This window comes from Piliocolobus tephrosceles, chromosome 14 (genome assembly GCF_002776525.5).
Source record: "Piliocolobus tephrosceles isolate RC106 chromosome 14, ASM277652v3, whole genome shotgun sequence".
Lineage (NCBI taxonomy): Eukaryota > Metazoa > Chordata > Mammalia > Primates > Cercopithecidae > Piliocolobus > Piliocolobus tephrosceles.
Genome location: NC_045447.1, coordinates 27,532,165 through 27,546,254, shown reverse-complemented (window position 1 = coordinate 27,546,254; position 14,090 = coordinate 27,532,165). Strand labels below are relative to the sequence as shown.

Sequence of the window (14,090 nt, the reverse complement as noted above, 5' to 3'; positions counted from 1 at the left end):
AACTAGAAAAACAATCCTAAAATTTGTATGAAAGCACCAAAGACCCTGAATAATGAGCAAAAAATACTGAGCAAAAAGAATAAAGCCAGAAGCACTGCATTACCTGACTTCAAAATATATTACAAAGCTATGGTAAGCAAAACAGCATGGAACTGGCATAAAAACAGACACATACACCAATGGAACAGAATAGAGAACCCAAAGATAAATCTATCCATTTACAGTCAACTCATTTTCAACAAAGGCATCAAGAACATATATTGAGGAAGGAACAGTCTCTTCAGTAAGCTGTGCTAGAAAAACTAGATATCCACATGTAGAAAAATGAAACTGGGCCCCTTTGTCTCACCATATCAAACCACAATAGACTTAAATTTAAGATCTGAATGTTGAGACTACTACAAAAAACGTTGGAGAAACATTTCAGAATATTGGTCTGGGCACAGATTTCTTAAGTAAGATCATAAAAGCACAGACCAACTAAAGCAAAAATTGACAAATGGGATTATATCAAGCTTTTTAGCTTCTGCACAGTAAAGGAAACATCCAACAGAGTGAAGAGACAACCTATGGCATAGACGAAAATATCTGCAAATTATCCATCTGACAAGAGATTAAAATACACAGTAAATAAGGAATTCAACTCAATAGCAAATAAACAATCTGATTTGAAAATGGACAAAAGATCTGAATAGTTATTTCTCAAAAAAAGGTATATAAATGGCCAAAAAGTATATGACAAAAAGTTCAGTATCACTAATCATGATAGAAATGCAGAGAAAAACCACAATGAGATCTCATCTCACCCTAGTTAGAATAGCCATTATCAAGAAGACAGAAAACAATACATGATAGTCAGAATGTGAAGAAAGGAGAATATTAATACACTGTTGGTGGGAAAACAGTATGAAGGTTCCTCAAAAAACTAAAAAACTATCATATAACCCAGCAATCCCAGTATGTATCCTAAGTATATATCCAGAAGAAAGAAAATCTGTATTCTGAAGAGGTATTTGTACTCCAATGTTTACTGCAGCACTATTAACAATAGCCAAAACAAGGTATCAAAGTGTCCAGCAAAAGATGAATGGATTTTTAAAAAGTGGTATATATACACAATGGAATATTATTCAGCCATAAAAAAGAATGAAATCCTGTTGCTGACAGCAACATAGATGGAACTGGAGGACACTGTATTTAGTGAAATAAGCCAGGCACAGAGCAAATATCCTATGTTCTCACTTATATGTGAGAAAATTGATCTTATGGAGGTAGTGAACAAATGGTGGTTACCAAAGGCCAGGAAAGGTAATGGAGAGGCAGGGAAGAGAGCTTGGCTAATGGGAACAAAAATACAGTTAGAAAAATTAAGTTTTAGTGTTTGGCAGCACAACAGGGCAAATATAGTTAATAAGAATTTATTGTATATTTCAAAATAGTGAGAAGAGAAAATCTGACATGCTCCGAACACAAAGAAATGAAAAATGCTTAAGGTGATGGATATCCCAATTACCCTAATTTGATCATTATACATTGTATGCTTGTATCAAAATATCATATATATCCCATAAATATGTACAACTATTATGTATCAATTTAAAAAATTAAAAATGGGAGAGGCACAGTGGCTTATGCCTATAATCCCAGCATTTCGGGAGATCTAGGTGGGAGGATCACTTGAGCCCAGGAGTTCAAGACCACCCTAGGCAACACAGGGATACTCTGTCTCTATAAAAAATTAAAATATTAGCCAGGCATGGTGGCGCATGCCTGTGGTCCCAGCTGCTTAGAAGGTGAGGTGAGAGGATGGTTTGAGCCTGGGAGATGTAGTGTACTCCAGCCTTGGTGACACAATGAGATCCTGTTGTAAAAAGAAAATAAATAAATAAAACAGTTAAAAGAAACCAAAAAAACCTTGTCCTATTCAACTATGAAGATATTCTGTCCTATAGCACTATGTCCTATTCAACTGTGAAGATATTCTGCTTCTGTTTCATGGTTTTCATTATTCTCATCATTTAATCTCTGTATCTTATTTCCATACTTCTAGCTTTTCATGTATTTCTAAACTCTTAAAATAATGACATTAAAAGTAAGTTAAGAATCCAGAGAAGCCTTCATTAGAAAAAACAAAACAGGCCGGGTGCAGTGGTCCACATCTGTAATCCCAGCACTTTAGGAGGCCGAGGTGGGCAGATCACCTGAGGTCAGAAGTTCAAGACCAGTCTGGTCAACATGGTGAAACCTCATCTCTATTAAAAATACAAATATTAGCCAGGCATGGTGGCGTGCACCTGTAATCCCAGCTACTTGGGAGGCTGACACAGAAGAACTGCTTGAACCCGGGAGGTGGAGGTTGCAGTGAGCCAATATCATGCCACTTTACTCCAGCCTGGGAGACAGAGCGAAACTCCATCTCAAAAAAAGAAAAAAGAAAAAAACCTAGAAGAAACCCACCTCACTCAGGGATTTAAATCTACTAGGGTAGATTCTTTAGCAAGGCAACAATCTGAGAAGGAAGTAGGAGGCTTTCAAAAGCTCAGTACAAGGCGGCCAAAGAGGCTGGTATACAGAAAGTGAGTGAACGTCAAGGATCAAGGCTACGGAAAGAAGGGCCAGATCAGGCCATGCTGAGACAGTACACTATCCTGGCATTTGCCTACTCGTAGGTCTTCTCCACTACACACTAGGCATCTAGAGGACAGAAGCTAAATCATCAGACTTGAAAACAACTGAAATACCAACTGAAACACTCAAGAATAACTGTTTTTTAAAGGCTCACTCCACACATCTGGCTGACGGGGTATGTGGATATATTTCCCCTTCTACCTACACTGCACCGTGCTTTGCTCAAAAATTTTAAGAAAAGGTCTTTCCTTCATAGGTGATTTAGTCAATGCCATACCTAGCACAGTGATGAGCACAAAACTAGTACTCAAGTATCTGGTGAATAAACGAGTAAATGCTTAATTAAAAATCTCACAGCATGCAAAACTGCACCTAAAAAAAAAACAAAAACCAATGCCTTTTCTTTGAATAACTAACAATCAGGTAGCAATATAAATACCTCCACAGAATCCATCAGACCTTGCAAGAGGAGTTTCTGGTGAGGAAAATCTCCATCCCCAACTGGAAAATATCCCAGTGTTTGGATTGCTCGTTCTTTCATCTGGAAGAACATCAAATTTTTTTCTTTTTAACAGAGTATATACTAGCTTTACCCCAGCACAGTATTTCCAAAATGAGATGATAGGGAAGGGCAGTCTATCTAACACCTCAATGCATAAGTTTTTACAAAAGCATCAAATTTTACAGTCGTATGTCTATAAGTCATGGAAGGTAGAAACACACAAATCTGAGTCCACTAAGGATCCACAGCTGCAAAAGAAGAAAGAAGAAAGCCTCTAGGCTTATTACCTTTCATACTATAATGATTTAAAATGTGGGTTCTGGGCCCAGTGGACCTAGGACCAAATCACATCTCAACCATTTCAGCCTATACTGGTGTGTGACCTTAAGCAAGTTACTTCCCCTCTCTGTGACACTGTTTCCTCATGTTAGCTCATATAGAGATGACAACTGTGCCTATTTCACTAGACCTTTTAGAAGATTCAGTCAATGCATGCAAAGCACTTAACATACTCTCTGGCACATTAGAAGTGCTTAACAATATTTGGCAATGATTAGTTAATAGCTAATAAAAACTATACTGTGTATCTTCTCAGAAAGTTTTAAACAGTAGCTAGACCAAGATTAAGATTATATCAGTTAGGCCAGGCTCAGTGGCTCAAGCCTGTAATCCCAGCACTTTGGGAGGCTGAGGCAGGTGGGAGTGCCTGAGGTCAGGAGTTCGAGACCAGCCTGGCCAACCCCATCTCTAGCAGAAGTACAAAAATTAGCTGGACATGGTGGCGTGCGCCTATAATCTCAGCTACTCAGGAGGCTGAGGCAGGAGAATCACCCGCCTGAACCTGGGAGACAGAGGTTGCAGTGAGCCATGATCACACCACTGCACTCCACTTGAACGACAAGAGCAAAACTCCATCTCACAAAAAAAAAAGATTGTATCAATTAAACTTGTAGCAGTAAACTGGTATTTCTGCTCATTAAGTCATCTTATACCTCAAAATTGAGGTGTTCTGATCACAAAACTGGCTTTAGGCAGTTAGGATTTATATTTGGCCTAAAATTTTAAAAAAATCATAAAACTACTTAACATTTTATTGTACACCTTTTGCATGACAAAATATATTTCCTGATGAATTTAATACTTCACTCAAATCTTAACAGTTATAAAGATCTAAATTGGAATCACTTTGAATGAACTGGAATGGGTCAAAAGATGTACACACTAAGATTGTACACAGATCACCTCTTGTTCAAAAGTAAACACTTAGATTTGCTTGTTTATCACCCATTTTTACATTAAATCCTTCCTCCAGCTGTAATGCCATCTATTCTCATTATAATTTGTTTTTGCTCATTTATTCACAGAAAGACAGAATTTCAGAAAGGGAAGAAATAAGAAAAAGACTTACCTTATTTGTCTCTTTACTGGAAGGTATTCTACTTAATAAGCTTTCTACAAGATGCAATTTGGTAAAGCCAGATCCCTCACTGGGGATTGGAAGTGGACCATTTCTGCCTATTTCGCCCAGGGCTGTGCAGGCAGCAATTGCCAGGAGGGGTGATGTACTGTCCAAAAATGAGCCTGTAAGCACATTTAGCCAAAAAGAGAATTATATACCGTTATTCTTACGACCCAAAGCAACCAGTGATGTACTCAAGATTTTTTTAAGATGGCAAAATAAAATCAAAGTGTACAATATCTTTGAGTTGACAATTTGTTAACATTTATTCAGTGGAAAGACAACAGGGCAACAGGGGATAGAGTAGTATTTTTTTTAATGTATAAATTTTTTTACCATAATAGGATCATCCCTGTTTATAAAAACATGTAGGGAAAAAAACGTAGAGAAAAAAAAATGGAGTGCTTTTACTGCTTTGTTTTTTGTTTTGTTTTGCTTTGTTTTTTTGAGACAAGGTCTAGCTCTGTCACCCAGGCGGGAGTGCAGTGGTATAATCACGGCTCACTGCAGCCTCGACCTCCCAGGCTCCAGTGATTCTCCCACCTTAGCCTCCTCAGTAGTTGAGGCTACAGGTACACGCCACTATACAAAAAATCAACAAGCTAAGTTTGTTAAATTTTTTTGTAGAGGCTAGGTCTCACTATGCTGACTAGACTGGTCTCAAACTCCTGGACTCAAGTGATCCTCCCACCTTGGCCTCCCAAAGTACTGAGATTATAGGCATGAGTTACCACACCCAGCCTTTGTTGTTATTAAAAATACAGAATTTATCAAGTAAGTTTTTTGTGGAAAAAACTTGTGTCTTTAAAGTACAATGCCATAAAAAGAAACTGAAACGCCATATTAAAATTTAACATAATTCAAAAGCTGCAACACCCAAGTCGGCATAAAGACATTGATTACCTATTGTTTCTGTAGCACTCTGAATGAGTTCCTCTTGATCAGGGAGGGTGTCAGCATTTCTCTCCAGGTCTTGTTGCTCTGCCATTCTCATTTTCTTTTTAGCCAAATACCTTCCCACCGTGAATCCCAATGCAAGCAAGGATCCATGCTGTATCTCCGGGCTCTGAATTTAGCAAAACAATAGCATATCTCTGGCTCTTTCTCATGTATGCAAAACTACATGGCAGTAACTGTGTGTCTATTATCTCGCCAACAAAACATAAGGCTAAAGAATAAAGTGAACACTTGAGGTTTCACTGGATGCTAATGCATTGAGCTTAGGGAATAAGAGAAACCTTGAGTTTCTAAAGGAATTTTGAGAAGCTGAATCTTGATTCACTTTAAGATTTACATTCTCTAATTCCATGCCCACTCCAATTCCAGGTGAGATGACTTTCCTACATGCTCCTACATGCTCCCACGCCACTTTCTAGCTTACAGCACTTACATAACTAGAATATCATAACTTTCACACATAATGTCTTTCTATTGCCAACAAAAGACAATGGACAGATCCTATTTCTAATTGCCAAAACCTCCAAACACAAGGTAACCAACAGACTATTTGAAGTAAAACTTGTTTTTTCACTGGCAGCAGATGAGGAAGAAAAATGGAGCTAACATTTCTCACTCTCAGTACTAATCAGGCCCGACCCTGCTTAGTTTTAGTTTCCAAGATCAGATGAGATTAGGTGTGCTCACGGTGGTATGGCTGCAGGTTCTGAGCATCCTATTGTACCAGGGATTCTCATGTATTTATGAATCACTGTACTCCTAGCACCTAAAACAGTGCTTATCAGACACAGCACCATACTTGTTAAGTGAGCTGATTGAACTAATGTATTACCTATCTCATTTACTCTTTACAGTCATAAAAGCAAGGAATTTATAAGTTCATTTTACAAATGAGAAGATAAAAACCAAAAATAGGTTAGATCCTTTTATGAAACCCTATCTCCCACAAAAAGGAATGAAAACAAAATAACATACGTGATTGTCTTTTGTAGTCTTTATAAGCTGTTCTATCATTGATTTCAACTCATTCCCCGACACTGTTGATACCACCACAGAATAAAACAATGCTGCCAGTTCGCGCATTTCTTCTTTACTGCTATTCATCAGACTCTGAGCAGTATAAAAAAAAATATACACATGACACAGAACCACAAGCCTCATTACAACATCTTTTAAAATTAAAAGAATATTCAATCTGTTGATGGATATTGAGGAAAAAAAGCTATTATCTGAAAACAAAATGAAAGTTGAATGAATTATATAACAAAATCTTAGGTCCATTTTCATCAAAGATACACAAGCACAAAACAGGTGAAATTTATTCACAGATGATCTAAAACAAGGGTCAGCAAACTTCTGTAAAAAAACTGAAAGGCTTTATGGGCCATTTGGTCTCTGCTGCAACTACTCCATTCTGCCACTGCAGTACAAAGGCAGCAACAGACAATACGCAACAAATGAGCGTGGCTAGGTTCCAGTAAAACATGGACACGACAAGGTTTGTGCCATGAAATGTTATTTGTTTCTTGATTTTTTTTTCCACATTTAAAAATGTAAAAACCATTCTTAGCTTGCAAACCATACAAAAACAGGAGGCAGGCCCTATTTGGACTTTTGACTACTGTATGACAACCTCTCATCTAAAACATCAAAGCTCAAAAACTTTAAAATAATTTTAAAATCAGTAAATATTCATAAGAAATAAAAAAACCTTTTTAAAATAGAAGCAATTTCATAAGACCAGATTATCCAGAAATGTGCAAAACTCACACCTCTTGGTAAATTTCTTTCATGTTTTCACCCTTAAAGATATAATTTGTACATTTTTACCATCATTCAAGCTGTATTTTCCAAAAAAAGAACCGCAATATGTAGTACATGGAGATATAGAAAACTGTATGGGCCAATACTTATACTAAAAAAAAAATTATTCATTATTTATCTGAAATGCAAATTTAACTGAGTATCTTGTATTTTTACTTGCTAAACCTGGCATCCCTTTTGGTATAGCCATGGGACAGGAACACCCTCATACATGACTGGTAGAAGTGTACATTGGTACCACACACATGGAGGGTGTGGCATTATCTATGAAAATTACAAAAGTACATGTCCTCTGATCCAGCTATTCCACTTCTGGGGAATCCATCTAAAACATATACTTCCTCAATATGCAAGATGATAGATTATTCATTGTAGCAGAATGGAAGTACTCTACGTGACCATCTATAAAGATCTAGAATACATGATAGTACACTCATACAATAAAAACTGAGCCTGTTAAAGAAGATGTGCTCTCCATAGTTGTAGTGGAATATCTCTCTACTATAAAGTGAAAGAATGTATAAAACAGTATGAATAGTATGCTGCTTTTTATAAAAAGATGGACAAAAATTTTAAATGCATATTTTTATGTGTATGTACATAAGTAAACTCTAGAAAGGATGCCATACATAAATGGTGACTTACATATGTTTGTCAGAGGGGAGAGGAAAGGGCAAAAATTAGGGTAGGTTGGAGATGGTTATGGAAAGGAGACATTTTACATAGTCTTTATTTAAACTACACAAATCCACTGCTTATTTTTTCTTAAAAAAAAAAAAATCAAAAAACTTTCGAAACAGAAAAAGAAATTTTCTTTATACTCCTATGCTTCTCAATTCATCTCCCACTCTCCTCCAGATGTGTCAAGGAGACATAGTGACCTACATGCTTCCCAGTAAGTGTCTGATGATGAGAGAGTTTTCAAAACGACCTTAAGGCAGAAAAGGTCATAGGGATGCTGGCAGGAAAAAGAAATCATGAGGTTAAAGTCTGAAATACAATTAAAAAAAAAAAAAAAAGGTACATGCTGAACATACCTTTATCCATTCTGTTTTGTCTACAAATTTGGTAGCCAGCTTTTCTGGATACACTGACACAGCTTCCAATAGACAGTACATAACCGGCAAACCTAAGTAAGAATTTAGAACCACTTTAAATTTCAAGAAAAGTAATGAACATACAGGGATCACTAAATTCCTTTCAAGTATAAGGCCACTGCTTTAGCACACATTCTTTCGGTTCTATTTAAAAAAAAAAAAAAAAACCTACACAACCTAAATATAGTATGTGATTCACTACAGCAAATTTACAGATGAGCTATCTATAAAAAGGATATCCTGTTCTTCACATCTACTTCCGAAGTAAAAATGTATTATCTATTGTTAGCATTTCTTTCTGAAAAAAGAAGTAGTGTATCCAGAATGAATCAGATACGTTTAAAAAAAAACAAAGGCTAATGTTCGGTTACAGAAGTGAAGAGAAAGAATAATTTTGCTATAATTTGTTAGCTACGTTTAAAATTAGATTTTTGCTTAAGTGCTTTAATATCTTCCCTTCGAGTCGCAAATTCCTACCTCCAACACCTGCTAACAGCTGCTGAAGCAGGCCAATGTAGATCTGGACAGGGTTAGTTTCCCCACTCTTGTTAGAAGATGATGAGGGTGCCGTCTGCCCGCCTGACATTAAAGTCCGTATGTAGCGTCCAATGGCTGGAGCATGATCCTGCATATCAGCCAAACTCTGAGAGGTGGGCACCACCCCCGCACTGTGCGCGAGGCACATGCGCAAGTACAGAACGATCTACAAACAGAACGGAGAGGAAGACTGCATAAGCTTCTCAAAAAGTCAATGTGGGAAGGTACTCTTCAAAGTAACAATTTCTAGTTTTGATTCACCCACCCTTCTTTATAAAGCTATTCCAATCCTCATGGAAGGCAGAAAATACGCCATAATGGAGCAAAATTTGCATAACAAGGTTTGCAAATCCAAAGAATTTTTTAAGATTGTTAAAATACAAACTGAACTTTTAAAGTCAGAAATTGGAGCTGGAGGCTTTTATCCTTAGCAAACTAAGCAGGAACAGAAAATCAAATACCACATGTTCTCACTTGTAAGTGGGAGTCAGATGATAAGAACTTCTGAATGCAAAGAAGCAAACAACAGACACTGGGGTCTACTTGAAGAGAGAGGGTGGGAAGAGGGAGAGGGGCAGAAAAGATAACTATGGGGTATTGGGCTTAATATCTGGGTAATGAAATAGTATATATAACAAACCCCCATGACACATATTTACCTATATATCAAACCTTTACATGTAACCTCAAACCTAAAACAAAAGTTAAAAATTATAATAAAAATCATTATTTTTTAAAAGCTGTATGTGTGTGTTTGTGTGTGTTTGTGTGTGTGTGTGTGTGAGAGAGAGAGAGAGAGAGAGAGAGAGAGACAGAGAGAGAGACGACAGAAATCTGAAGCAAATGGCCTATTATTCCTGCAGAATTCCAGTTGTGTTTACTCCACTGACACAAGAATTTGAGAAAATGGGTTCAATTCATCTACAGAAAAATAGATATAACACCATAAAAACCTCTAATATAGACCAGACACAGTGGCTCACGCCTGTAATCCCAACACTTTGGGAGGCTGAGGCAGGAGGACTGCTTTAGCCCAGGAGTTCAAGACCAGCCTGGGAAACATGGTGAAACTTATCTCTACCAAAAAGATAACAAAATGAGCCAGGAGTGGTGGTGCACGCCTGTAGTCTCGGCTACTCAGGAGACTGAGTCAGGAGATTCACTTGAGCCCAGGAGGCGAGGGTGTAATGAGCCGAGATCACGCCATTCACTGTACTCCAGCCTGGGCAACAGAGTGAGACTCCTTCTCAAAAACAAACAAACAAAAACAACCCTTATATAAACAGGCTACCAAGGAGTCCATCCTCTGCAAGCTTTTTCACTGATCATTAGGATAGGCAGCAAATTCACTGTGAATATTCTTACTCTGAACAAGAGTACTTCTTGTAATTTACCTAGTGCAAGTCAATGATCTAAAAAACAAAATTTCCCTTAATAAGTGTGATCAATTAATCCTCTCCAACCTTCAAAACTAAATAACCCTAACAACCTCAACAACATGTTGGCTTTAAAACCCAAATCTAACTTGCTGCAAAATCCCAACAGTAATCACTACAGAACATCCAGTTTTTTCACAAAAAGAATCTCACTGAGATAAATGTATTTACGTACTTCACTATGAATTAAAATAATACCAATTTCCCAATACTGTTTTTTTAAATAAACAACCAGATGAAGAACAATGACACAATATGGGTTTACCTGAAACACAACAAAATGACAGACACCTCTTCGGGTGTGGTGTGATCTTTTTAGAACACTTACAAAAAGTAAATAGAAATATATGAAAATTCTACCTCTCCAAAGGCTGCTGGGTTAAATGGAAGGACAGTAGTCCCGGTCATGTATTTGACTGGAGTTTTCATTCGATGAGAAGCCTAAGTTTAAAAAGTCCAAAACAGACACAATTACTGAAAAATGGAGCATACCTGCCCTTCCTCAACTCAGAAACAACTGTATTTCTAGCTACATGTCCAAAGTTTGCTTCTTTTTCTGATTAAAACATTTTCCACTTTCCTATTAACCATGCTGATCATGCATGTCCGTCACACACTAAATGACAAGTGTGTTGCCCTTTTTCCATGTTTGTACTGGCTTGTTTAAAAATAATAAACCTATTCCAGACGTCTACTAATATGGTCATCTCAGGTCACTGCATGCCAGTTATTTTCATTAATAATGAAAGTAAGAGGAAACTACAAGCACAGAGAATCCTCTGACCACAAATAGACTGTGTTGCTGTATGGAAAACAGAATCATGGCTGCTGCATACTGACCTTCAACTCCCTTAAGGTGCCTACCTAGCAAAGAGCTAGGATCACCAGTGGAGGTAAAAGGTAGGAAGGTGTCCTCTGGCAAAGTGAGACAGAGTCAAGGCCTGGAGGGGGTGGATGGTCATTACTGCCAATATCCTGGATCTACCAGCAGAAAACACTGTGCAAAAGCAGAGGCTTACAAAAGCAGATGGGATGCTCTCTTATGAACATGGTGGGAAGAACATGAACTATTCCCTGAAGCATCCTTATACTACCCTAAAGAGTGCCCTTAAAAATAAAAAGGAGAACCAGCGTGGGCAATATAGCTAAACCCTGTCTCTACAAAAAATACAAAAATTAGCCAGGCACGGTGGTGCACGCCTGTAGTCCCAGCTATCAGAAGGCAGAGGAGGGTGGATGACTTGAGTCTGGGAGGTGGAGGTTTCAGTGAACTGAGACCACATCACTGCACTCCAGCCTGGGTGACAGCAAGACCCTGTCTCAAAAAAAAATTTTTAAATTAAAAAAAAAAAAAAGGAGATGTATTTTTAAGCATGTCATATTAAGAGAAAAAGTATTTAACACAGCCTAAATGTTGCCAAGCATGAAAGGAATTATAAGTAATTCAAGTTTAGGCAAAACAGATCAATTACAGGTGAGAATTATAATTTTTTTCCCTCACTTTGTATCTCCTTATTGTAAGTATTAATGCTACAAACTTTATGAGTCAGCTGGGCATGGTGGCTCACGCCTGTAAACCCAGCACTTTGGGAGGCCAAGGTGGGTGGATCACCTGAGGTCAGGAGTTCGAGACCAGCCTGGCCAGGTCTCGAGACCAGACAGTTAGGTGAAACACTGTCTCTACTAAAAATACAAAAAATTAACCAGGTTTTGTGGCGGGCACCTATAATCCCAGCTATTCGGGAGCAGGGGCAGGAAAATCACTTGAACCCAGGAGGTGGAGGTTGCAGTGAGCCGAGATCGTGCCATTGCACTCCAGCCTGGGCAACAAGAGCGAAGCTCCACCTCAAAAAAAAAAAAAGAAATTTTATGAGTCAACATTTAGTGATTACATTTTTCACTTTAAAGATGAATGTTTTTATTTTCATCATCCATTATGATTTAGACCAATTACCTTAAGTTGCATGCCATACCTTTTCTTGGATGTAATACACCATTTCCGGGAAGGAAGGCATCTGCTCAGAAGTACTTTCTTTTCTGTTTCTACCTGGAAGACACCTTAACACGCGTTGTGCTTCTCCATGAACTTCTTCACGTCTTTCAGAAAAAGACAAATAAGAATAAAAAATAAATGTCACCAATTGGAAATTATCATTTGAAGAGTAAGAACAGCAATTTTATTTGCTAGCTAGAGTTCTCAGAAAATGTCTTAAATACATTCTTGGCTATCTAAGCAGAGTCAACACAACACATTACAAGAAATCACTTCTTTTTAGAAATTGCATGAGGTCTGGGGAGTCATACGGCTTACATCTTTCAATTTGACTCAGAAAAAAACAAGATAGGATACTGTAAGTAATTATGTAAATTTCTATGTGTACGCTTTACCTCGTACAGTTAAGTCGCAAACTATAACACATATTTTAAAAATCAGTGACTATCCAGTGGTCTACACACTCCACACTCCACCCAAACTCTTACAATTCTGTACAACTAATAACTGATAAGTGACATTAAAGTGCAAAAATATAAACGCCCTCCTCCCGCCGCCCAAGATGCCGAAAGGAAAGAAGGCCAAGGGAAAGAAGGTGGCTCCGGCCCCTGCTGTCGTGAAAAAGCAGGAAGCCAAGAAAGTGGTGAATCCCCTGTTTGAGAAAAGACCTAAGAATTTTGGCATTGGACAGGACATCCAGCCCAAAAGAGACCTCACCCGCTTTGTGAAATGGCCTCTCTATATCAGGTTGCAGCGGCAGAGAGCCATCCTCTCTAAGTGGCTGAAAGTGCCTCCTGCTATTAACCAGTTCACCCAGGCCCTGGACCGCCAAACAGCTACTCAGCTGCTTAAGCTGGCCCACAAGTACAGACCAGAGACAAAGCAAGAGAAGAAGCAGAGGCTGTTGGCCCGGGCCGAGAAGAAAGCTGCTGGCAAAGGGGATGTCCCCACTAAGAGACCACCTGTCCTTTGAGCAGGAGTTAACACCGTCACCACCTTGGTGGAGAACAAGAAAGCTCAGCTGGTGGTGATTGCACACGACGTGGATCCCATTGAGCTGACTGTCTTCTTGTCTGCCCTGTGTCATAAAATGGGGGTCCCTTACTGCATTATCAAGGGGAAGGCCAGACTGGGCCGTCTAGTCCACAGGAAGACCTGTACCACTGTCGCCTTCACACAGGTGAACTCGGAAGACAAAGGCGCTTTGGCTAAGCTGGTGGAAGCTATCAGGACCAATTACAACGACAGATACGATGAGATCCGCCGTCACTGGGGCGGCAATGTCCTGAGTCCCAAGTCTGTGGCTCATATCGCCAAGCTCGAAAAGGCAAAGGCTCAAGAACTTGCCACTAAGCTGGGTTAAATGTACACTGTTGAGTTTTCTGTACATAAAAATAATTAAAATACAAATTTTCCTTCAAAAAGAAAAAATATATAAACCCCAACCAATTTCAGACGACCTAGAGATTGATCTCAGCAACAGTCTTATCCAGATACCATATAAAGGCCTTTTAATTCCTCAATTGCCTCTGTTCGTGTCTCATTTTCCAAACAACAGATAAAGGGTCGAAAAGAAAGAATAAATAATTCCTTAAGTTGTCAGAGGATTTTCAATTGACCTGAATGGTTTTAACCCAATAAGGAAAACTGTTGAATT

At 38.4% G+C, this 14,090-nt stretch overlaps 1 protein-coding gene and 1 pseudogene across 4 annotated transcripts in view; one reads left to right on the top strand and one right to left on the bottom strand.

The window, feature by feature from the left end:
* Positions 1 to 14,090, bottom strand: part of ECPAS (Ecm29 proteasome adaptor and scaffold) — a 127,476-nt gene that overhangs the window by 46,520 nt on the left and 66,866 nt on the right. For all 4 annotated transcript variants that reach the window (XM_026456262.2, XM_026456263.1, XM_026456261.2 and 1 more), the window contains 8 exons: positions 12,414 to 12,537; positions 10,801 to 10,881; positions 8,945 to 9,170; positions 8,408 to 8,499; positions 6,522 to 6,656; positions 5,493 to 5,655; positions 4,539 to 4,711; positions 3,068 to 3,169 (listed from right to left, as the gene is read on the bottom strand). In XM_026456262.2, coding sequence (XP_026312047.1) covers positions 3,068 to 3,169; positions 4,539 to 4,711; positions 5,493 to 5,655; positions 6,522 to 6,656; positions 8,408 to 8,499; positions 8,945 to 9,170; positions 10,801 to 10,881; positions 12,414 to 12,537 — 1,096 coding nt within the window. The remainder of the gene's footprint in view (positions 1 to 3,067; positions 3,170 to 4,538; positions 4,712 to 5,492; positions 5,656 to 6,521; positions 6,657 to 8,407; positions 8,500 to 8,944; positions 9,171 to 10,800; positions 10,882 to 12,413; positions 12,538 to 14,090) is intronic.
* LOC111535737 lies at positions 12,994 to 13,796 on the top strand (annotated as a pseudogene).